This window comes from Hippocampus comes, unplaced genomic scaffold (genome assembly GCF_001891065.2).
Source record: "Hippocampus comes isolate QL1 unplaced genomic scaffold, H_comes_QL1_v1.1 scaffold2, whole genome shotgun sequence".
NCBI classification, from domain to species: domain Eukaryota; kingdom Metazoa; phylum Chordata; class Actinopteri; order Syngnathiformes; family Syngnathidae; genus Hippocampus; species Hippocampus comes.
Window position 1 is genome coordinate 3,867,059 of NW_017805139.1, and position 27,029 is coordinate 3,894,087.

At 40.0% G+C, this 27,029-nt stretch overlaps 1 protein-coding gene across 6 annotated transcripts in view; it reads right to left on the reverse strand.

Annotated features, from left to right (window-relative positions):
• Positions 1–27,029, reverse strand: part of LOC109514361 (multiple epidermal growth factor-like domains protein 11) — a 108,781-nt gene that overhangs the window by 80,643 nt on the left and 1,109 nt on the right. For all 6 annotated transcript variants that reach the window (XM_019867391.1, XM_019867390.1, XM_019867388.1 and 3 more), the window contains exons 2-4: positions 5,538–5,677; positions 4,174–4,275; positions 1,163–1,263 (exon numbers count right to left, since the gene is read on the reverse strand). In XM_019867391.1, coding sequence (XP_019722950.1) covers positions 1,163–1,263; positions 4,174–4,275; positions 5,538–5,653 — 319 coding nt within the window. In that variant the 5' untranslated portion in view covers positions 5,654–5,677. The remainder of the gene's footprint in view (positions 1–1,162; positions 1,264–4,173; positions 4,276–5,537; positions 5,678–27,029) is intronic.

Genomic DNA, 27,029 nt, shown 5'->3' on the forward strand with positions numbered 1-27,029 from the left:
ACACACACACACACACACACACACACACACACACACACACACACACACTCATTTTTGTCGCGGGCCACTTTGGAGTTACGTCTTCCCTTGGAGGTCCGATAAGACAGTGAAACAGAATAATTGTTAATCATCACATCGCATTATTACTTGTACACAAAAAAATGATGACTCACTATTTTTGAAGTCAGTCAAGTATTTTCTCAATTATTGCTCAAGTGAATGTGAACAGGGTAACAGAATTATTGCAAAATGTCACCGTTAGTTATTACGTATGACAATTTGAGACTTCAGCAAGAAATTACAGATTTAAGCAAGGATCATGGAAGTTGACACAGATGATTTGCTTTCGCGGGCCACATAAAATGATGTGGCGGGCTGGATCTGGCCCCCGGGCCTTGACTTTGACACCTGTGTTTTAATGCATATGAAGACAGGATAGAGTAGAAGATGATTACCAAGTAGCTGGAATAGTGTTCAAATGCATCTGTGTTTTGTATGGTCTCAAAGTTTCTGAGTCACACAGGAAAATACCTTCAAAGGTGGTTGCAAAAGACCAAGCTGAGATCCTGTGGCACATCCACTTCAGACTAATGAAGTAGTGGTGCCCAATAAATTGAACAGGACAACCAGGTGGGTGACAAACAGGAGAAGAAGGCAGTTGTGAATGAGCAAGCGCAAGCCACAGTGGGAACAGTAGAGGATATGTACACATACTGTTCACAACTGACAGACAAACTACACCCAAAAGAATAGTTTTTGTTTTGTTTTTTTAAATTACTGAAAGTGTTTTGGATATCGCATTAGTTCATCCATCCATTTGACCAGGTTTTGTCCCGCTTAAAATTCACTGCGATTTCAGACAATCACTCGTATGCTTTCAAATATAAATCCTCACTGTCATTGAGTGTCCTCCATAAAAGTATATTAAATCTGCCTTCGCTGTCATTGGGTGTCCTACATGAAAAATATATTTTGATATATTCAAGTCTAAACCATAATTAATTTCAATGTATATAAACTATTTTTTTAAAAATCAGTCTTTAAACTTTGTCATGATAAGTCGTGACATTTTTTTATTTTCTATTAGCTGTCAAGCAAAACATGCATTCGCATAGGACCCATATCATGTAAATGCAATGAATAAAAAAATGCCACAACTTACGAACACACAGGTCTCCTCTTTCAAAGAAACCGGGGCAGCACTGAGAGCGTCGCCTGTACATGGTTCTCACACCTCTTCTGTAGGCTGTCTTGTAGCTGATCCTGGATGAGATATGAACACAAACTCACTGGTAGTTGGGGAAGAAACATGAACATATTGATGCAATTGTGTATCGAAGAAAATAGTGTACGACATGACTGATTTTGACCCAGAGTTTGAACTATTTTGTTCAGCAGCAAATATGCCAAACAGGCAGGACCTTCTATGACTCTGTGGTGGCTTCGGCCATCCATTATGGTATTGTCTGCTGGTCAGGCAGCATCTCAGCCCGGGACAGAGAGAGACTGGAGCAACGAGTCAGGAGGGCCAGTTCTGTCCCGGGCTGCTCCCTGGACACTCTGGAAGAGGTGGGCAGCAGGAGGATGCTAGCTAAACGAAAAGCTATGATGGACAGTCCCTCCCACCCTCTTCAGCCCACCCTGACAGCACTGGGTAGCTCCTTCAGTCAAACTACTCCACCCGCGCTGCAAGAAGGAGAGATACCACCGCTCATTCCTACCGACTGCTGTCAGGCTGCTCAATAAACACGCATGAAAACCTGGACTCACCCCATCCATACATTGTAAATAGCAGTCACCTTACGCAGCATACATGCAGTTGCATATATGCGTATATCTATATTTTATATTTTATACTGCATTCTGTACTGTCTCCAGTTTTTTTTTCTGAAACATTTATTTTGTGCATGCAATACTTTGTTTTTCTTTTCTAGCCCCCCCCACCCCCCTTCAATTCTGCTGCTGTAGATTGCAAATTTCCCCATTGTGGGAGAAAAAAAGGTTTTCTTATCTTATCTTATCTTATCCTATCTTATGTACAGTGCAAAATATGTTTATAACAGCTGACTGAAAAATAGAAATATATTTTACATTTGGTATTTATTCAAACGCAATAGACTTCAACTTGCCACATGCATAGAAATAAAAGTACGTAAATCAGACACAACGTGACTTACAAACCTGTCCCACAAGAGGAAGAGCAGAGGAAAATCATGTCGCTTCATTTAATTCAGTGGTTCTTAACCTGGTAAATTTGTATTTCTCTTTTTCACTAGTTATACATGTGATTTCATTTATTTATTTATTTTAAATGTAACAATGAAGATTCTAGGGCTGCTTGGCACTGTGCCGGTAGCTATCATTCCAGTAGAGGCAGCATCAATGGTATGTATGAAACATGAGTCGCCACGCATATGTGGAGGCATCAGGAAGGAAGGCTTACCCACTTCTCTAGCTTGTCACTGTTATATGGAGCATAATCACTCATACTCTACATGTGCACTGTGAGGGCTTTAGCACTCACCTCCCTGCAAACCCAACAATCTCAACTGCAAACAAATTAATCTTGTAACTGTTGGGTCGTAACAAGATAAGTATCCAGAAAAAGTATTACTGGTTAACAAATGTTTAAAAAAAAAAACATTTAATCAGAGATGGAAGTAAATGTTTCCGGATTATTTTTTTTTGTACTGATGCCAATAATAAGAATAAGAATAAGAATATGTCCTATAGTAATATCCATCCATCCATTTTCCAAACCACTTTTCCTCATGAGGGTCACGGACGCGCTGGAGCCTGGCGCCCAGCCGTCTTCGGGTGGTAGGCGGGGTACACCCTGAACTGGCCGGCAGCCAATTGCACGACACACTTACACAAACAACCATTCATACTCACAACCACACTTCGGGTCAATTTAGAGTGTTCAAATAATCTACCATGCATGTTTTTGGAAAGGACTCGACTTAGACTAGAGTAAACTCATACAGACAAAATTGCTCATGCTCTTGTTAAAATAGTGCAACTCGATTTAAGAAACATTTAAGACTGCTGATCAAATGTCATGATTCTGTTTAGAATGGAATCTCTTAAAAAAAAAAAAAAAATCCCCTGAACTGGCCGGCAGCCAATTGCACGACACACTTACACAAACAACCATTCATACTCACAACCACACTTCGGGTCAATTTAGAGTGTTCAAATAATCTACCATGCATGTTTTTGGAAAGGACTCGACTTAGACTAGAGTAAACTCATACAGGCATGAGGAGAACATGCAAACTTTATGCAGAAAGGCCAGGGCCGGATTCGAACCCACGGCCTTTGCACTGTGAGGCAAATGCATTAACCAGTCATCACCATTCCACCCCTAAAGTAATAGATTTAGCCATATGAATTAAGGCTTTGGTTCAGTCACGGGTGGGACTTCTTTTCTGAGATGAGTGTGTGTGTGTGTGTGTGTGTGTGTGTGCCGGATGCCATGAAGAAAGAGGCCCTTGTTCCTTACAAAATTGCTCATGCTCTTGTTAAAATAGTGCAACTTAATTTAAGAAACATTTAAGACTGCTGATCAAATGTCATGATTCTGTTTAGAATGGAATCTCTTAAAAAAAAAAAATGAATCTCGTACAAACATGGTGCAATCATACCGCTTCAGAAAAGATGAAAGTAACTTAAATGTCGAAGTGAGTCCCTCCTCCCCACTCAAGGACGATGTTTTCCGACTTTTTTTCCCCTCTTAAGTTCAATGACTCAGCTCTTAGCTGAAGGAGCTTAACCGGTGGCTATAAAGCTTAATGTGATCATTAAAGCCAATACGCTGACAGTCCTTCATGAAAATGACCACATCAGACAGGGTCGAACTGCCAAGTGTGAGCTAGACTGCCTGTCACACTCCGGTACAGCAGTACTACACTGTACTCTACTCTACATACAGAACCAGACAGCAGGAGGGATCTGGGAACACATGATTCTGTGTCTTCACTTGATCATGCACACTAATGGTCATCCAAAAATCAGAGAGGATTTATTGACATTTTGACAATAAACCAGTTAAGATTTTCTTCTTTTATATTACAATGAACAAATGCCAAGATTTATATTCCTGAATCATATCAATATAAGGATGGCTAATGAGTAGGAAACTAAGTAAAGACTTCCATAAAATGTTCATACCTGTGTCTTGTGCATTTGAACCAGTTGAGAATGTCAGTGCAGCGAGTATAGTAGACCTGGTCGAATGGATGAGCGTAAGACTCTTGGACGGTCACTGCGTAACTAGAAGAACAGTACATGCAGAACGTTAATATGCTTTGGCAGCGAAAGTGACAGCAACTTTCTCATCTAAAAAAAATGATGTAATAATCAGATAATCAAAAGAGCTTTGTGCAGCAGAAACTTCAATGTTTAATTCATAGACTTCTTCGACAAGGTTTTTAAAGTTTCATTAAAAAGTAACTACGGCAAAGTTAGTGTAAAGGACACCAAATGATATTCAAGGATTCATCAATGAATTTCAATTTATCAACTCAATCATGTGATTTTTACTCCTGTATGGTAATGTGTGGTGTTTCCTTGAAAATCAGCCATGATGCATCCTATCATTCTTCATTATCCATTCATCCATCCATCCATCCATCCATCCATCCATCCATCCATTGTCTAAGCCGCTTATCCTCACGAGGGTCACGGGCGTGGTGACAATTGCAGGGCAAACAGAGACAACCATTCACGCTCACAATCACACCTCGGGACAATATAGAGTGTTCAATCAAATTACCATGCACATTTTTGGAATGTGGGAGGAAACCAGAATGACTACCCAGAGAAAACCCACGCAGGCACGGAGAGAACATGCAAACTCCATACAGGAAGGCTGGAGGCGAACCAGTCGTTCCTCCGAGATTATCGATCACCGAACCAGCACCCGTTTTTACCTTGATCAGAATTTCCACTTTTATTTTATGCTCTAGCTCTGAGTGGTGAGGCCACTCAAGCGGTCACATTAGCATCATTTTGAATTTACAGTTTCAGTCCGTCCTCAAGAGTAAACCTTTTTTGCTCGATTACTGACAAAATTGTCAGCCTAGATTTGTAACAGGGGTCTATTAGTTCACTGTATTATTTTAAGTGGCAATATTTCATTTTGGGTGGCCCGGTGGGCAAGTGGTTAGCACATCAGTCTCACAGTGCAGAGGTGCAGGGTTGGATTCCTGTGTGGAGTTTGCATGATCTCCCCGTGCCTGCGAGTAGTCCGGTTTCCTCCCACATTCCAAAAAACATGTATGATATGTCGATTGAATGCTCTAAATTGTCCCCGGGTGTGACTGTGAGCATGGATGGTTGTTTGTCTATGCGTGCCCTGCGATTGACTGGCAACCGGTTCAGGGTGTCCCCCGCCTACAGCCCGAAGACAGCTGGGATAGGCTCCAGTACACCCGCGACCCTTGTGGGGGATAAACGGTTCAGAAAATGGATGAAAATGGCTGAATATTTATATTGTGCGCTGTATATTGGCAATTAGAGTTTTGGAACCGAACCTCTCCCAGTGGCTGCACACGTTGGGATCATCTGGGTTGAGGGTGGTCACCAGAGAGATGAAGCCGAAAAGTCTGAGCCACAGCAGCACTTGGGGGGAGGCACCAACGGCTCCCATTGTCCTCCGCCCTCTTTCTTGAACCTGAAGCAGAACATGAAAATCAGGAAAGCATACTCCATGGTAGCATGCACATATTTAAAAACCACTAGGAGGTACGGTTGGGAAAAAAAAACACGCTTCTAACAGCAGTAATTAAATCATTAAGTGATCATCTAAAGGGAGGAGAAACAAAACATCAACTCCAACTGGAAAATATGTTTTATGTTAACACTGTATGAGCATTCCAGACTATAGCTTTAAATAATGCTGTGATTTGTGGTGGTTTGCTTCATGGTCATTAAATGAATTTAAAAAGGACCCAAGCTAAACGGATGACGCACTAATCGCGGAAATCCACCAATAATAGATGCCTGCATTGATATATATATATATATATATATATATATATATATATATATATTCCAACAGAATTGGAATAATGTGGCAGTGCTGGGAACAGCAAGGATACTGCGCAGAACCCTCAAGCTTCCTGGCCTCTGGTAGAGGACCCGAGCTGAATGAGGGATGGACACCACCCGAGGGGTGAGACGAGGATTTTTATATATATAATTATAAAGAATGCCAGAAAATCAGGGGACCATATAAGACACAAGTATTGAGAAAAAAAAGCATATTTTTAAGGCTGATATTTGGCGGTCGTATTATACAAGTGTGCGTCATTTTGCACGGGGTTTTTCTGGATGTTTTTGTGTGTCGTGTCCTTTAATTTAATTTTGGAATCAATTAAAAATGATCAACATCACCATTACTTGTCAGTTTTTCTCTTTCCTCTCTGATGATACCAACCTTTTGAAAATATGGTTAAGATTAAGACAGTTATTAATGTTTTGGGTCCATCTCTCCCGACTTTAAACCTTTGCGCGTTGGCTAAGATGTGTCAAATGAATGCCCTTTTAAAAGGAAATAGGGGCAGAGTTTTTGCAAATTAGATCTCCATGGGCATGAGCTGTCATTTAGAATGAATTCTGAGTCATGAGAATACGCACCGTGTTGCAAAAAAAAAGAAAAAAAAAGAAAGAAAAAAGGCTCGTGCGCACGTGTGATGAATACGATAGTTTTTTCTTTAACTTAAGAACATTTCTACGCATGTATTAGTGAATAAGGCCCGATTACATTAAATAAAATTACTGAAAAAGACGAAACAGACATGAATAACAGAACACCTCAATTTGAATAATTATACTGTATTCAACTCCTAGCAATTTGTGAGAAAGATGCGCTTGCTCAAAGACACTCCACAGAATATTTACACACGTTGAACAAATAAACGATTACATTTTCTAGAATGTCTCCAAAGAAAAGTGGGCTTCTTGAAACATTTTTAACCCGCTGAAGTATTTTATTTATATTATACTTGTGTTTGTAAGTCCATCGTTTTACTGTCATACGGTACATGCATTCACAGTGTCCATTTAGGTTGTCCAATCATGATTTGACACTAATGTTGACTGCTACATTTTACAAATGTTGGCCCAAGCAAGGTTACAACCATTTTAGAGAACAGTGCATCATCATAAAAATGTCAACGGTAAAGGTGGCGATGTGCTGGTAACCCAAAATACACCTAAGTGACTGCAGTCCTCGTAAAAATATACCATAAAGAAGTACCACGGCTATATCTGATCCTGACCCTTTAATGAACGCTAAACCAGAACTCCAGTTTCATTAACAATACTAATCCCAGGTTTTTCCTCCAATGTGCCACCAAAGGGCCACTAAGATCTTAATGAAATGTCTACCTGCCAGAGCCTAGCAAAGCCATCGAATCTCAGAGCTTTATTAAGGAACTTAAGGCTTCATTGACCAGTTCACTCCCCTGTGGCCCTTATGTGGCTCTTTAATGATGGACAACACCATTTTGCTGACAGAGCGAGCTCACTCGATGGTCTCTCTGGGGTTTTGGGTAGACACAAAATTATGATGCACAGTTTCATGTGACTGAGATTGGTTCAAGGAGATGAAATTCAGAAGCAGGCAATAAGATAAAGGTAGTAGAAAAATGGGGTCGTCATGCTGCAGCAGAGAACACATTGTGTTTTAGCATCAGACAAAAAAAAGATACAAGAGAATTGATTAATATCTCAAATGGTTCATCAAAGACTGAATACCCTATTTCAGGTCTTTGGAGAGGCAAATTCTAAATTACCCAACACTTCTGTCAAACAGGTATAGGTTGTCAACAAACTCACACTAGGAGTGACTACATCATAAATATAAATCAAGTGAATACATTTTGTACAACTGATATTTAGCCATCAATTCATCCATTATCTGATCCAGCATATCCTTGCAAGTTGTTGAAGTTCAAACAAATTGGAAGAAAACCAGCATCCCATAGCAGAAAATATGATTTTAGATACCTGTAGAGATGAAATATATACTTCACCCTATAGGGGACAGGTGTCAAACTCAAGGCCCGGGGGCCAGATCTGGCCCGCCACATCATTTTATGTGGCCCGCAAAAGAAGATCCAACATGTCAACTTACATGATGCTTTCTAAAATGTCTAACAATTTTTTTAAATTCTCTTATGTAATAAATAAGAGAGATATTGGAAGCATTTTCTTGTTACCAAAATCCTCATGATAGTAACTTAAACAACAGTGGAATCAACAGTTATTCTTCACTTCTTTGTATGGTTTCAGTCATAAAAGCCCACCAAAGGAAACTGTAACTAAAATGTGGCCCGCATCAAAAATGAGTTTGACACCCTTGCTATACGGAGTGCATTACAGTCAATGTTAACATATTTTTAAGTTGGGGACTGACTGTTCATGTCAGGTTTAGTGCAGATGCAAGCTTTTAGAGCAGGGGTGTCAAACTCATTTTTGTCGTGGGCCACATTACAATTACCATTTCCCTTGGACGGCCGTGATGACTGAAACTATATAAAGAAGCCAAGAATAACATTTTATTCCGCTATTGTTTCAGTAACTGTAATGAGAGGTTTGGTAATAAGAAAATGCTTACAATATCTCTCTCATTTATGACATATGAAAAATTGAAATGTTGGTACACATTTTCGCCAGTATGTGTGCAAATAAGTATGAAGTTGTCATCTTTTTAAGTGGCTTTCGCGGGCCACTTAAAATGATGTGGCAGGCCACATCTGGCCCCCGGGCCTTGAGTTTGACACAGTTGTTTTAGAATGACAACATGACATTCCTCTTTTTCTAGTCCATTTATGACAGCAGGCAATGGCATTGTAGACAATGTTAACCGATTGTCTTGTTGAGGCACGCATCCAGTTTTCAGATAATTTCTGGGAATTTTGGAATTGGTTACACTTTGGCAAGAAAATTGCTGACACTGCGCTGCACCTAATGCTTATACAAAAAAAAAAAAATGAAGGGCTTATCTTGCCCACATGACTAAAATAACATTTTATTCCGCTATTGTTTCAGTAACTGTAATGAGAGGTTTGGTAATAAGAAAATGCTTACAATATCTCTCTCATTTATGACATATGAAAAACTGAAATGTTGGTACACATTTTCGCAAGTATGTGTGCAAATAAGTATGAACTTGTCATCTTTTTAAGTGGCTTTTGCGGGCCACTTAAAATGATGTGGCAGGCCACATCTGGCCCCCGGCCCTTGAGTTTGACACAGGTGTTTTAGAATGACATTATGACACTACTCTTTTTCTAGTCCATTTCTGACAGCAGGCTATGGCATTGTTTGGTTTGGTTTGGTTTGGTTTGTTTATTGAACCATGAATTGATCAGCGAAGTCCCTTCTACAATTAAGATGTCGTACTTTTATTGATGAAGGAGGTCTTCCATTTCACTGCCAGTGGTTTTCAATTATTAGCACTTATCACACTTGCAAAAAGAAAGAAAGTAAGAAGAAAGAAGTCTCCATTAAGGCTCATACTTTACCCTTAACGTGATATTTTTATACTTTTGGTTTGTATCGGGATTTTATACATACACACCCTGGCACTCTTGTGTTAATTTTCTCTTGTATTCATAATGGACATTTCAATACCTTTCTCTATTTATCAACTTAGTTCTGATTCATTATATTTAATGTTTAGAATTTATCATTTTAACTCTGATTGATGTAGGTAGTTTGTACTATTTTTTTGAATTTGTTTTTGAACTCAGCAAGCGATTTACTCATTTTCAGGTCCGTTTCGAAATTATTCCACAGATTAACACCTTTGATAGATACACTTCTTTGCTTGATGTTTGTTCTTGTTTTGAGTTTTTTGAATAATTAAATCATAGCTGCTTTCTCGAATTTCGAAAAACTTCAGAATGTTTTGGCAGAGCAGGTTATTGTGTACTTTGTACATTAATTGGGCGATTTTAAAGTCAACCAGGTCATGAAATTTCATCGTATTTAATTTGATAAATAATGGATTTGTGGGTTCCGTATATTTCGATTTATTAATAATTCGAATTGCTTTTTTTTGTAGTTTTAAAATAGGGAGTGTGTTTGTTTGCAGGCACACTGACCTGAAAGCTAAGATCATGGCGAGAATGAAAGCTGGGCAACCTAGAAACCGATTACAACGACTATGTGAAGTACCACCTGAAAGTCTCATGGAAAGTGTGAATGCAGCACTGAGGGTGATCCCAACCATAATGATCACGGAAACCAATGAGCTGATATACACTTCAGCATCAGTCATCCTAGAGATGCTTGGCTATAGGAGCAACCATGGGAGCCAAGAGACACGTTACCCACCATGGAAAAGACGTTAATAACAAAAGCGCAATGACAAAGTATAAACAGAAATCGCTGGTCAAAAAGAACCAGGGAAAACAATACATTCACAAAATACGCTTGCAAAGGCAATGAAAGAGTAAATCCGAGTATATAAATCAAATGTCTAGAGTCCAATTTCACAAAACAAAAACATGAGCATGACCAAAGACAAAATCATATAAATACAAGGCGAGAGACTAGGGAGCAAAAATGACAATGATGAGATCGAGAGGTCAAGAAAACAACACTTGAGCAAGAGCAACAACAAGGTCAAGAATCCGACGGAGACGTGGCGCTTGGGAAGTCCTTAAATACATGGCTTAACAACTTGATGATCGAAACGGCAGCGGGTGTGCACACTGGAGGGAAAGCCCTCTGCTGCCACCTGCTGGAGACGCACAACAACAGGACCATGACAAGGACTTAATAATGTCAAGGCTCAAAATTTTGAGGTTCTTCTGATTCCTACTACTGTGTTAATTAACATCAGTGTAACTGAGAACTTGCCTTCCACTACCAGTCTGAAAAGCCTTTGTACCCTGTCATGTCTTTGGGTGGCGAGGTTTTTCAAAATAAATGCAATCGATAATTAGCTCACAAAATACCTAACATGGTGGTCCAGAGAGCTGAGTAAGATCTCTGTTTGTTCTCATACTTTGTGAGTGTGAGTGTTCAGTATTCCAAGTAAGCATCCTGATAACTTTTTCATTGCAACTGAAACTAGTGCAGTGAATACATTCCGAATGATGCAGTAAAGGTTCAGCAATTAGTAAAGTACACACACTCAGGACAATGGACTTGCTTGAGGAATATTCAAGTCATTTTGTACCCTCTTGCTCACATCAACTGTTGGCAACCACACAAACTGATGGCTGCCCCAAAACAAGAACTCAGCATGGGAATCACCAATCACGGCATGCTCTACCTAAAAAAAAAAAAACAAAGCACTTAAGGTTAAAAGGGTTTCCTCCACAGTTCTTTCACTGTCTGCCAACTATTACAGGATCTGGGATAGAGTGTATACTGTCATGATCTTTTTAGCGGTGAAAAAAAAACAAGCCTCTGAATGTGGTTCATAATGTAGTTCAGTAGTTTGATAAAAAGTAATTTGATACGTTTCCGGCGGCAAACCGTTCGCGCTCTCACAGCACATCAATGTGCCCCGGCACACTGGTTGGGAATCCCTGATGTAGTTTACAGGTCCAAAGAGGAACAGCATGACAGCTACATTCACGCAGACCTCCCGCATGGCAACCCCAATCCGGAACTTTATACAACATGGTCATGAAAGAATTTTTATTTTGAAAAAAAAAAAAAAAATCAATTCATTGGTGATTGATTTCTCCCCAATTTTGTAAAATGCCCTTTGCCAACTTAAGAGAAACTCATTCAAAACTAATGCAACCAAATCTATCCACTATGAGTTCAAAAATAAATTAATTAATTTAAAAAAGGATCATTTTAAGAGTTGACCCGATTTCCCTGGCCTGATATTTTATTGAGGTTAATGCATTAGTAAAAATCCACCACGCTTTCCAAGAATTTTCCAGTGTTCAACAACATGCAATGAACCACATGCTGCATAAGAAAGTCTGTTCATTGTACGATGCTGCTTAATGAGTACAAACCAAATAACGACCGCTAGTTACTTTCCTTTTTGAACAAAGAGTGAATCAGGTTGCCGTCTGTGGAACATGAATAGTTGACGTGGCCTGACCGGTTTCAGAAACACGGGTGCCCCATTTTCCTTGCTTACTAGATGAGAGTACGACCAAAGTGGACTGCACTTATTGCAGAGGGCGAACACCAGCAGGGCTGAAGCGAGCGAAGACTGACACTAGGATGATCAAACACGGCGCATCTCCTCACTGCAGTGTTCACACCAAACTCAAATGACATTCAAAACTTCATTAAAGTGATGAAATCTCTGGAAGAAAGGACAGGACATAAAGACACTGCGAGACACGCACCAGCGCAATGGCTCAGTGGATCAAAAGTCCTGCTTTTTTTTTTTTTTTGTGAGGTCATTTTATTTAAATCTCAACCTCACATGCCATATTTGAGTGGCATTTATGTCTAACAGAGCACTCACACATAAGGGGGCAAAGACACTGAGCTTTTGTGAAGTTCTTTTAGAACAAACAACTGATGCAAACTCTCGACACCCAAGTTGGCACTTTTCTCCCGAGAGCCCCGCTATGTCAGCTGCGTAATTCATGAGTGAAACCTGTCAGGTAGTGAAGGTGCTGTAGCCTGTGAGGAGGTACTGTATTTCAAAAGCCCTTGCACAACTCCCATAAATTACCGGCTGTAATTTGTCAGTAAGGCTGGACCCTCCACCCACCTTTATATTGATTAAAGGCCTAAGTATGGTGCTGATTAAGCACTGGGCATTTAATGATCAATCCAGGCTGTATCGGACCATATGGATTATGCGTAGACTTGTATAATATAGCCATGCACAATTTGAATCTGCTTGACGATAACGCCTGCCATTTCGTACATCAATAACAATGTTGCAAATTACAGCCAGATTGAGGGAAAATGGATGTTGCTTTAGCAAGGAAAGTTAAAACAAATTTGTATCATAAGAAATAGTGTCAACAAAGCGGGTACCTTGGACACACAAGAGTCTGGAGCAAACACGTGCAGCAAGCAAGGCTATTTTCAAGGGGTATTTCACTTCTCATTGCACATGCATTCAAGGGAGAATCATTCAACAAAGAAGAGGAGATAAGATGTTAATAAAGGCTCATTGCGTATTCTACTGCGAATATCTGCCGCTCAAGGAAACTGCTGCACAAACCCGAAAATCGGTGGCATAAAACAAGGATGTGTTGAACATGAAGCAAAACCAACTAAATTGTTTTTTATTAAATGCATACACTTTAGACACATCTCCATTTGATAGTTGGTTCGGGAACATTTGGTTGTGATTGAGTTTGAGTATGATTCATGGCAAAGAACAACTGTGTATTAATGACTAAAATAACATTTCTAAAGCCTAAATGTTGTCCTATTTGGAACAGAATATTTTTTTAATGCCTTTGAAAGCTCACAAAAATGTCAGAGGAGGTTTTGATACACTGAATCTGCATATTTGTTTTGCCTTTGAAGTGGTATTTTTGCTATTTTGGAGGGGCAAGACTCATTCCAAACGTAAACTGGTTGTCTCGGGCCCTGTGAAAAGAGAAAAGCAATATCCAATGGTACTTACGTGAAATGAGACGACTCGTATGAAAGTATTGTACTGAGCCATGCAATCTGAAATGAACATCATCACTTTTTATCAAAGGTGTTTTACTATTTTAGATTTTCAAATTAAATTAGTAGTAAACCTCTTTGACACTTTGGTGACGGCTCCTGGTAATAAATGAGACTCATGAGGCACATCGTTTATTACTGTGAGGCACCCTCATCCAAGTCTAAAGTTCAGAAAATGCTGAGTTTTGTCTGAACATGACTTTGACTACTTTTTACAGTTGACCGTATCACCGTTAAAAATATTGAAAAATGGTGAAAATGTGACTTTCGAACAGGTGCCATAAAAAAGACATTGCAAAATCCAAACAAATTAAACAATCCGATTCCTGGGGGAGATTTGTTGAAATATGATTCTATATGAGCTGAAAAACTACAAAAAGCATGAATTGCATATACACGACTCTTTTCCAAAGGGCATCATCAGTTTGGATGGCATCCATCCATAACCACCATTGCCACTTGATTCACGCTGACCCACTGCAACTCGGTCACCCAAATTGTATTAGTCGATTCGATAGGACCGTATTCTCTAAATACCTTAACGGAGAGCTTTTCTTCAGCACTTTGAATCCTGTTTGCTTCTGTTTCATTAAAGACCACTAATATTTCAGTTTTTCTTCTTCTTTTTTTTTTTTTTTGTCTTTACTGCTTCAGTTTATCTTATTTCCTTGTTTGAGACATACTTCGGTCGCACATGATACAGGGGAATGTGCGAGTTACATTCCCAGCACAGCGTAATCCACACCTTGGCGCTCAGACATGTCTTGGTAGCATGCCCGGCAAATAATTTGACTTAAATCAGCACCACAGTCTGCTGGTAAAGGGACCAAGATGTGTATACTGTAGATTATGGCGTGCCTGGAAGACCTGTCACAAATATTCCCAAATCAGCTAGAACCAAAGTGCTTCTCAGAGACAGCAATTGTGGTTCGCTGAGAGTCCAAGAATATAGAATAGTCTGATGCATACTAGTGGTTTGCAAGGTAGGATGAGAGGTCATAGCGGGTAAAGATTTTGAAAGCAAAGAGTTTACTTTCTTGTTTGCTGTTTTTTTTTTTTTTGGCGCTTTCACTGGTTAGCCATTTGGATTATTCATGCACATCCATGCAGTGCGTTAATTGACAAACATGCGGATCAATGCGCTTGCGTGGTCCATATACTGTCATCCTGAATTTTTTTTATGATGACACTTTCTAATGCAGTGCCTGAGTTGGTAAGGGAGCATTAAACCGGATGCACTCGTACCAACATGACCCGATGAAATTCTGAACAGCTCAGAAATTACCGTTCCTAGTCAGGACACCCAAATCCATAAATAAATGGGAATTATAATATTATTGAGAGCGATGAATAATTATACAGGGATGTCAAATGTAATAATAATAATAATAGTAATAATAATACACTCAATATGTAGAGTATATGAAACTGTAAAACTACTCTGAGTATTATTTGGACAAATCTGCTTGGCCCTATTCCCTCCACCGTGCAGGAAATAAAAATGTTACAATTAGGACCACTGTTGTCATTTTTGCTAGTTTGAAGAAAAGTAGTTGCGAGAGGGGTCAGAAAAGTCGCTAAATATTTTGAAAGCATTGCTGAATTGTCAGCAATGCAGGAACCAGTCGCTCTTGCTCGCTACCTGCCTTGTACTGTACTAATGACCACTCATAAAACAAAAGCACAACCTTCAAAATAAAAGCTCTGCATATTTTATAGTTTTATTTTGACTCATGATCACTGTGAGGGTTGTTCAGATACTGTGGGTGGGCCGTATTTAGCACCTGGGCCGTACCTTAGACGGGTCTCGTATAGAGTGCTACAAGCGCGAGAAACAAAACGAGATAGTGTGGGGGCTACAGATAAAAAACAGCAGAGCTAAAATATTAAAAAAAATGTTTTAAAGAAAAAACGGCTAATGGAAATTCTGATTGGCTGGTGACTCAGCCACATTGGCCTGTGATCAAAAGTCTTCATTTAGCTGTAGCTGTAGTTACATACAAACCGCTACACTGAAGGGTGTCAAAACATGAAAGAAGCTTTTGCAAATTTGAATGATAACTTACATAGGTGACGATGGTCACTAAAAGATTAGCTTAGGCCACTGTTTTGTCATTATAACTTTGTTATTTATTGAGAAATTTGGATTGAAACCCCTATTTTATAGCCGAAAAGATCCGGTATTAAAACTAAGTGGGGTGATAAATCCTAACGACTCTGCCTCCCTACCCTCCCAGAATCATACTTTCAAGTTCACTTGCTGTCATGCTAGCTAGTCAGATCAACTGAGCGTATTGGCAGACGGTAAGACAAGTTGTGCCAAGAGACTGTCGATGAGTGGTGATATCCCCCAGAGTGTGCTGGCACATTAGAAAATATATCAGCACTATTTGTAAAACGTCACACACAGCGACAAACGAGACGTTCCACCATTCCTTCAAATGAACTGGATGATGATTGAACTTGACGGGGATGCCAATGGTTAAATAAAACAGCTAAACCGGTTTGAAACGCTACCGTTTGTGTGTGGGGCTGCGTCAAATGCAGCAATGTTTATTTTTCAATTTGGGAAAGCTTGCATTGCAAAAAAGCATTCCTAAAGCATTGCTAGAGGCAATTTTCTTTTTAGTTTCCATCTTACTGAATGCCGACTATTCCTGCCAAAGGTGTACCATATTTTAGGTATTGGAATTTGCAAGACTGTTTCAATATGTACTGCAAACATTGATATGGAAAACAATATCGTCAATATGACATTTTTTTTTTAAAAGCTGAACGTGTTCCAATCAAACCACCAAATTATTTTTCTTTTTGAGAGCAGCGTCACAAAAGGAAAAGTAATCCGACAAATGACAGAAAACATTTGATAAACTCATGGTGTTCACAGCCTTACTCATTATTGACTGCCTGCAGAGTTTCACGTATCACAGCTCACAAGTGTTTAAAACCTCAGAGGACTGTCATTCATCATCAGTATTTTGCTGTCACCCTGCTACAAACATTAAAGCAAAAGTCTCTGAAAGTTGCCTCAGACAATCGCTTAAGAATTCATACCCAAGCACATGCAGCTGCTTCTCATCCACAGCAGCACACAAATCAGCACTTTTCGCCATTTGAAGACTGAAGGTCGTCATTACTGTCTTCCTGCACATCAAGCTGCTACATATCGTTCTAGGATGAAAGTAGGTGAATGTTTACGTTTAACATGATTTTATGTATTACAGAAGTAAGAGTTAATTCTCACTTCAGTTCCTCCTGCGTCATCCAACGGTCATTGTAGCCACCAGACAGAATCTGGTATATGTCTGCTTCTGTAATCACTGACTGCAAATGTGTGCTACAGTGACGATTAGCCTATTTGCTTTTGTCACTCATTTGAAACGTATGCCGCAGTAACTGAATCACTCATCGCACGTTGAATCATTATAGTCAGCCAACCACATGTAAATGCCCTAATCCGTTCCAAACCCTCCCCCCCAAAAAAAAAAATTCAGACATGTTTTCTAAAGCCGAAACATGCATCAAACTATGCAACTAATACATGTTACAATTAGATTATTGCACAATAAATTTGAGTCGTGAATAATGTAAAAAACAAAGAATAGAGTAAATAATAAAAATGACGGTAATTTAACTATTAACTGCGTCCTTCGCAATTTTTGCCCTCTTTAGTTCATGTTCTCTCTCAGAAGTGTTTTTTGCCTGGCGTTTTGTAAAGAACTGATCCAAGGATGTTTGCTTTTGTCGGCTTTTAAAAATCCTTCGAAAATGTCCAAGGCAAACATCAGCATAGTGAGCGATCGCCCTACTGATGAACACTTTCTGGGTGATTCATTTACGTAAAAAACTATCGGAGCGCCTCATGGCCCGAGAGGCTAATGACGAGTACGCTGCAGAGACACACATCTATCTATCTATCTATCTATCTATCTATCTATCTATCTATCTATCTATCTATCTATCTATCTATCTATCTATCTATCTATCTATCTACACACTTAGACACATTCCGTAGAGGTCCCTCTTAGCCAATGGGATACCAGGATGATGCTTGGTAATAGCCAATGGCAGAGCAGCTATCAGTATGTTGCGTTCATGAAACTCGGAGCTGCGAGTAGCAGCCCAGACTGGATTTTTACCTTTCGTATCTTGAAATTTATTTTGTAACAAGAGGCAATATTTTCCTGTTGAGGCATTTCAAACTTGACAATTTCGTATGAAGAGACATTCGTAAGTAGAGGTATCACTGTATATCATTATTCTGGGTGCACCTCAATCAATATTTAACCCATATACATAATCCATATTGCTGGGGCCTAAACCTCCCATGACCAAATTTGATGAATTTTTGATTTTTTTTTCTCACAAATCTATATTATTGGTCACTCCACACGTGCATCCTATTTTTTTCACACAAATTACTGACAATCTAAAGTGTTGAAAATGGCTTGCTCACTTTAACGTTCTGTCCTGGGCTGCTCCCTAGACACTCTGGAGGAGGTGGGCAACAGGAGGATGCTAACTAAGCTAAAAGCTATGATGGACAGTCCCTCCCACCCCCTCCAGCCCGCCCTGACAGCACTAGGTAGCTCCTTCAGCCAGAGACTGTTACACCCGCGCTGCAAGAAGGAGAGGTACCGCTGCTCGTTCCTACCGACTGCTGTCAGGCTGCTGAATAAAAAATAAAATAAAATGATGTGGAAGACAATTGTAAATAGCACCGCGACCTTATGCATATCTGTATTTATATTGCACTTAATTGAACGGTGTTTGTTTTCTTTTCTTCTTTCTTCTTTCTCCCCATTATCTTGCTGCTGTGGACTGTAAATTTCCCCATTGTGGGACAAATAAAGGATATCTTATCTTATCTTAACGACGCAATGTTTAGGGTTAAATAAATATGCCATTTGTCTCCTGCACTGATCATCAGAGTGAAAGCTGATGATTTTTGAAATACAAGTATTCCGCCTGACGCCTGCGATATGAACTTTGTATGGACATGTGCTAATTGATCCGTGTACTCTGTTAAGAACCCTGACGTAAAGAACACAGTGCATCTTATTGAGACGCGTTGGCAGCGGTGACCGCTTGGACAGTTACTGGCCCTATCGAACAGAACAGGAAGGGAATCAGTTTACAATGAGCATGTCATGCTGTGCTCGACTCGATTTAGTATAATCCACTATAATCCTCCCAGCTCTCAGGGTGTTCTATAAGGGAACCTGACAAGGCTGGTTTACAAAGTAAACAGCTCCATCTGAAGGTCTAGTCCAAGTAGAAAGTCACTTCACACTAAACATTCAGATGAGAACGTAGACATCCACAGCAAGCATTTCATAAACTCACGTTTACTGCTTTCTTGTGTTGCGGCACTTTGACAGCTGCACTTGACTCCCAAGGCAAACCAAACAGAATATATAACACAGAAAATGGACATTAAAATTTTAAACAATTTAATTTTGTCACGTTTGATCATTTTTTTTTATTGTTTTCAGCAAAAAATAAAAAATAAATCAGAACCATATTTGACTAAACAGCATTGGGATGGCTATTATCACTCTGTCTTCTGTCATGTCTGCTCAAATCAGAGTACCCCATCAGGAAGCAGAAATGACAAGATCACTCAAGAATTAAGACTCGACTGCTGAGGAGGCGGGCGACGGGAGGGTTAGATTATGGTTACGGCAGCCAAAACAACAGCACTTTGACCACCCGGCAAACAGAGAAGCTTGACGAGGGAAGATGCAGAGTCAGTGACAGAGAGACTGAGACCTCACTGGTGCTCCAGAGTGAGATTAAATGATCTTTGTTGAAGTGAATCTGGAGCTCCTTTCAGTTGGCATAAATCAATCTCATCAGAGGTGCCAAAGTGGAGCTATTTATTTGCCTTTGCCTTCTATCTAGAGGACGCACCGAACTCAGAAATCACTGAAGCCATTTCCATTTCCGTGTGTACTGTACGTTTACATAGCTGACTCGGCTTCCCGCACACTGATAATGAGATTAATTTCAACGTCCGCCTAGTAGTCGCTGGTGTGACGTATACAATACATGCTTTCCAATTTTCAACACAATGTCCAGGCTTTCGCCTGCCCACTTTCACACAGCTGCTATCCTGCCTCTGGTACACCTTTCACACTAACAAGGAAGCTGGAAAATTTGCGGGTAAATTTCAACCCCCATTCCATGTCGGTAGCTTTCACATAGAAAAAGCAAAGGAAAAGACATCTTTTCCTGGCAAATTGAAAATGGGTTGTGTCAGCTGTGTGCCCAATTCCCATTTGTTGCTCCTCAGTGGCACAATTCAGATATGCATCATGGCATAAAGATTAAAAAAAATAATGATAATTTACTGGCAGGTATAGAATTGAATATCGTCAGACTGGAATCAGGCCTGTTCTAAATGTGGCTCCAAAATCCAAAATGTATCAAATATCTGCCAATGCAAATGTAGCATGAATGGACAGAGCCGATATATCATCAATAAAGAGCCTGAGGTCATTGAAATACACAAATCAGCGACATCAATGCACATGTCTGCCCAAACAACACAAAACACATGTTGTTATTTTGCAGTGTTCATGTGGCGCGGCTGCCTAGGTAACTGTTCAAAAATATTGGATATATCCATCCATTTTCTGATCCGCTTATCGTCACAAGGGTCGGAGGATGTGCTGGCGCCTATCCCAGCTGGCTTCTGGCAGTAGGCAGGGGGGGGTGCACCCTGAACTGGTTGCCAGCTAAATCGCAGGGCACACATAGACGAACAACCATCCGGGCTCACATTCACACCGAGGGACAATTTAGAGTGTTCCATTAACCTGCCACGCATATTTTTGGAATGTGGAAGGTAACCAAAGTACCCAGAGAAATCCCACACAGGCAACAGGGAGAACATGCAAACTCCACACAGGAAGGCCGGAGCTGGAATCAAACCCAGTACCTCTGCACTGTGAGGTCGACGCGCTTATTGGATATATGTTACTTGAAATTTACGTGGAATTGGACAGTGAAAAAAAAAAAAAAAAGAATATTGTCATGAAATCAGAACTGGGCATTTGGACCTGCAATGTAACGCCAGCCTACATGGTCCAAAGGTGTGGATGTGAGCTTAAATGTTTATACAGTATGTCTCGACGTGTAAGTAAGCACTGTGACCGACCGGTATTCAGTCCTTTTCTGTTTTATCGAAATTAAGTAACTTCACATCTAATATAAACTACCCATTGGAATTGCAAGCAGTGTTTCGAGCAAGGTTATCTTTCACCAGGTCAGAGTGATGTGTAATGAGCAGTAAACGATTTGGGGGAGCTTCAGCTGTCATACGTCTCTGCACAAACTTTGGATGACAATAAATCAAGCAAAATGCAAATTCATGATTCTGCTTGCCAAGAAATCTTTGACTTGGCTGCACCAAACACACCTGTCTCACTTTCTAAGCATTTGTCCTAAAAAAAAAAAAGAAAAAAACGTACCTATAACACACAACGACCCCTGAAGCCTTGATAGCAAGTAAAATGCTGTGTATTCATTCTTGATAAGTAACAACACACTGTCTAGTGAACGTGTTATGCTGTCAATTGCCCTGAGGGGTGTCTTCATGGTTCAAGTCCATCACCCTCATTCCTGTCTACTCAGAGTGCCCACAAGGCAAGAAGCACTCTCAGAGTCTTTCATGTTGCCTTTCTATTTTGGCTTTTACGACACTTTGTCTTTGTATCGGAAGGAATAAGAGAGCCGATGGGCTGCTGCCCTTAATGGAGTCACCCTTTTACCTTCACCTCGCGTGCTATTTGAATTTCATGACTGATGTTTAGCTTTTGCGTCATCTCGAGTAGAAGGGCAAGAGCTTCGGAGCATCTTCAAAATTCTTGACCATGCGTGACCGGCTGATTATGCCCTGTCAAATCAAATGAAAGCTTTTCATTTCCATTTCTGATATTAGTAAAAATAAACACATCATAATTGCATACGAATCGAGGACGAATAGATTGATTAATTACTGCATGAGTTTATGCAAAGGTTGCTGGCTGCATTCACTGAAACATGTAGATACTAGACCATGTCCTTGAGAAACAACGGCCAATGTTCGCCCATTTATCAACACTGATTACACGTATTGATTTGACTGAAGATGGAGGCTTCCGAGATGAAAGGGTTCAGCAGACTGGAAACATCGCGGCTGCTTTGTCACAGGTCAGAATACTGTCTTACAAATATTACCAAGATCTACAGAACCAACAACAAAACACAATTATATTTGGGCATGGTGATTTATTGATTGATTGATTGATTGATTGATTGGTTGATTGATTGATTGGTTGATTTATTTATTTATTTATTTATTTTTAATTGTTACTCTCTACTGGGGCTTGTGAAGTCACACTTTGACTTTTAAATATTATGACTAGCCTCTGGTTTTAGCCCGTATCCTTAGACAATAAAGATTTGGTGCTTTTAATAGGCAAGTTTCACATATTCATATTTTTACCATTAGTAAAATGGAGGAAAAAAAATTAAGTAACATGCACAATCAATTTCCTGCGAGCTTGTTGACCGCCATAAACACTGCCAATAAAAAAACAACTTACAGGGTCAAATTGTTGCATTAAAAATATACATTAACTCTAAAGGGAATTTCCAAGATGTGCAGCACGTAACTGCCACAAGTGTAAAGAGAACTACAGGACTGGTAGAAAGAAAAGGGAAAACAGTCAAACACTCTACATTCACTTTGACAGGTCGAGACGACGTCAATGGTGACACTCGAGTTGGACTATGCAAGTCCTTCTATGTTCTTTGTAACAACACCCCTTGTTGGGGCTGGTCCTTGTTTTGAGCAAACGGGCATCGGAAAAGGCAAATGTGCAAAAACATGTGAAAAGTTAATTTTATGCTCGCTCAACAGAGGTGATATGTAATATCTTGTGTGCCATCGTCATCCTAATTTGTGAACTGGCGTCAAACAAGAGTTTAGCCTGGTTCAACTTCAGAGGTATTCCAACATTTTTTTTTCCGGAAATTTTTGTGACATTTTTGTATTTGACTTTAAAAGCCACAATGTAGTGAAATTTTTTTAGGTACATTTCTCTTTCCCAATGAACAAATACATTCAAAATCTTTCTGAGCAAAAGAAAAGAGTGTATAAAAAATGACTGACTCGACCTACCTGGGTTTGAATCATCCTATTGACATACAAGTACCGTGTATAAATTACATGAGATATTTCTGCTCAGATTTCTTTATCTTCAAAAAAGAGCTGACATTTGTGTGTAAATAATACATACAGCATGAGACGGAGAAATGAAAAAGGAAAATGGAAAGACCAGATGAATGTGTTGGCAGTCTGGGTGCTTCCAAATCTCTCAACGACATGAGAGACTACCGAAGTGTGGAGGTACGGAAGCGCGGAGTAAAACTATTTTTTCCTGGCAAATATGTTCAAACGTACTCACAAATATTTTCCAATGCAGTCGCAAGGAGGTTTCAAACCTACTCGCAAGTATGTTCGGACATACTTGCAAATACAGACGATCCCCAGCTTACGAACGAGATACGTTCCGAAGGATCGTTCGTTAGCTGAATTCGTTTCGTAAGTTGCTTCAGTGCTATATTTTGTATGGAATGTATGTTTAAGGCGTATATAAGTATGTTTAAGGTGTATATAAGTATAATAAAATGAAGTTCAACTTACTTTTGGAAGATGTACTTGAAGGCTTAAGGAGATGATGGAGGGGGAGGAGAAGGAAGAGGAGGATTTTATATCATGGGGCCGAGAGGGTCTTCGTCGCCGCTGGAATGGGCTTCAAGAGTTACTTCCTCCTCCGTAACATCAATGAAGGAAGAAGTTGAGGGTCCAGGAGAAGAAGATGAGGGTTGACGAGTATCTTCCTTGGAGGGTGTAGTCTACTACAGGCTGAAAGAAGCGATCTAACGATGATTGCACAGTTTTCTTCTTTTTCTCATCATAAATGATGCAGTAGCACTGTATGGCATCATTCATTTGATTTGCAACCTTTGTGCAACGTTCAATATTTGGGTCTTGCTGCTTGAAGAGTGCGATGGCTTTATCTATGAGCGAAAACCCCTCGGCCAAGAGTTCCGTCTCAAACTTCTTCATGGGGACAGGCGTTTCCTCCTCCTCCTCCTCCTCTCACAGCGCCTCACGTCGGTATTAGCGGCAGAAAGAAGTACTACAGTACTCGGAAAAAGGCGCGCAATACAAAATCTAACTTACAGCATCTCTGTCCGAGAACATTTTTCGACATACCTGTACCCGCAAAAATGTTCGTATGTACCGTTGTTCGCAACACGAATGTTCGTAAATCGGGGAGCGTCTGTACGTTTTTTAGGCTAAACGCTCCAAACCTAGTATTTTTCCATGATGCCATGGGGTATTGAATTGTGCATGCATTATGGGAAAAAAAAATGCTGAACGTAAATCATGCACTGCAGACATAATAAAACCATCAAATTTTGAATGTACAATATTTCCTTATTTACATTTTGAATGTACTGGTACTGTATATTCATCCATCCATTTTCTGATCCACTTATCCTCCCAAGGATCGCAGGGCGTGCTGGAGCCTATCCCAGCTGTCTTCGGGCAGTAGGCGGGGGACACCCTGAACCGGTTGCCAGCCAATCGCAGTGCACACAAAGACGAACAACCATTTGCACTCACAGTCACACTTAGGGCCAATTTAGAGTGTTCCGTGAATTTGCCATGCATGTTTTTGGAATGTGGGAGGAAACCAGGGTACCTGCGGAAAACCCACACAGGCAAAGGGAGAACATGCAAACTCCACACAAGAAGACCGAAGCCCTGCACCTCTGCACTGTGGGGCCGAGGTGCTAACCAGTCGACCACCGGCCCGCCTTGTGCTGGTAAAATGAAGGTCAAATGCTATCAATACCCCATGGCACCAGAAAGAAATGCTGCATTTGTAGCATTTAGCCTACAACTACATTTGAACATATTCGCAAGGACGTTCGAACCTATTTGTAAGTATGTTCCAATGTATTTGCAAGTACGTTCAAACATGTTTGTGAGTATGGTCGAACATACTTGCGAATAAGTTTGAACGTATTGAAATACCTTCGAACGCTCTGGCAAATAGGTCTGAATGTATTCGCCAGTCAAAATCTTTTTACCTTATGTTAGCAGCTCCATTCAGACAAGAGAAAATGCTCAGTGTGTCCTGAAAATCCCAGAGGAAGATTATACTGCCTGTCACAAATTTATTACTGTATATATGAAGGGCACACGTCACTCAATAGCCATTTATTTCCTAACTATATTATTAACATGCCAATCAACGGCCATAAATATTCTGAGATTAAATTTATTTTAAGGCTGTCCCCCTAGTAAAACGTTATTTAATAATCAACTTCTTGAGCTTACTGACACAATAATGAGTTTATATCTCTTACTGGTAACTCTGAAATGCTGCACTGAAATCACGCATAAAACTTATTTCACATGTTTTGATAATCAATCAGAATTAAGAATTACTTCAGGGATATTGTCTTCTGAAAGATTTGCTTTCCACATCTTAATTTATGTGGTCACGATGATACTCTTTTCTTAAACCTGAAATTACACCTATTGCCAAGTGAAAAGGTGAGCAAACATCAAGTTTTGTCTATGCTTACTACTGAATGTCGTGAATTAATTCGCATCTCAGTTGAATCACACCAATCTGGATGTATTATACTTTGTAGACACACTCCTGGCACAAGTGTTCCTGGCCAGAGTCTTTAAGATTAACTGTGGCTCCACCACTACAACCAACGGCAACAAGTAGCCACCCCTGCAGTCTCATCTTGAAAAAAAAAACATTTAATTAAAGTAAAAGCTACCGAGTCGTCAAACACTGCATTACTGTTATTGCAAGGGCACATTTGTGACAAATGTTTCTGTGACATAATGTCAAATTTTGAATGTACAATATTTCCTTATTTACATTTTGAATGTACTGGTACTGTATATTCATCCATCCATTTTCTGATCCACTTATCCTCCCAAGGATCGCAGGGCGTGCTGGAGCCTATCCCAGCTGTCTTCGGGCAGTAGGCGGGGGACACCCTGAACCGGTTGCCAGCCAATCGCAGTGCACACAAAGACGAACAACCATTTGCACTCACAGTCACACTTAGGGCCAATTTAGAGTGTTCCGTGAATTTGCCATGCATGTTTTTGGAATGTGGGAGGAAACCAGGGTACCTGCGGAAAACCCACACAGGCAAAGGGAGAACATGCAAACTCCACACAAGAAGACCGAAGCCCTGCACCTCTGCACTGTGGGGCCGATGTGCTAACCAGTCGACCACCGGCCCGCCTTGTGCTGGTAAAATGAAGGTCAAATGCTATCAATACCCCATGGCACCAGAAAGAAATGCTGCATTTGTAGCATTTAGCCTACAACTACATTTGAACATATTCGCAAGGACGTTCGAACCTATTTGTAAGTATGTTCCAATGTATTTGCAAGTACGTTCAAACATGTTTGTGAGTATGGTCGAACATACTTGCGAATAAGTTTGAACGTATTGAAATACCTTCGAACGCTCTGGCAAATAGGTCTGAATGTATTCGCCAGTCAAAATCTTTTTACCTTATGTTAGCAGCTCCATTCAGACAAGAGAAAATGCTCAGTGTGTCCTGAAAATCCCAGAGGAAGATTATACTGCCTGTCACAAATTTATTACTGTATATATGAAGGGCACACGTCACTCAATAGCCATTTATTTCCTAACTATATTATTAACATGCCAATCAACGGCCATAAATATTCTGAGATTAAATTTATTTTAAGGCTGTCCCCCTAGTAAAACGTTATTTAATAATCAACTTCTTGAGCTTACTGACACAATAATGAGTTTATATCTCTTACTGGTAACTCTGAAATGCTGCACTGAAATCACGCATAAAACTTATTTCACATGTTTTGATAATCAATCAGAATTAAGAATTACTTCAGGGATATTGTCTTCTGAAAGATTTGCTTTCCACATCTTAATTTATGTGGTCACGATGATACTCTTTTCTTAAACCTGAAATTACACCTATTGCCAAGTGAAAAGGTGAGCAAACATCAAGTTTTGTCTATGCTTACTACTGAATGTCGTGAATTAATTCGCATCTCAGTTGAATCACACCAATCTGGATGTATTATACTTTGTAGACACACTCCTGGCACAAGTGTTCCTGGCCAGAGTCTTTAAGATTAACTGTGGCTCCACCACTACAACCAACGGCAACAAGTAGCCACCCCTGCAGTCTCATCTTGAAAAAAAAAACATTTAATTAAAGTAAAAGCTACCGAGTCGTCAAACACTGCATTACTGTTATTGCAAGGGCACATTTGTGACAAATGTTTCTGTGACATAAT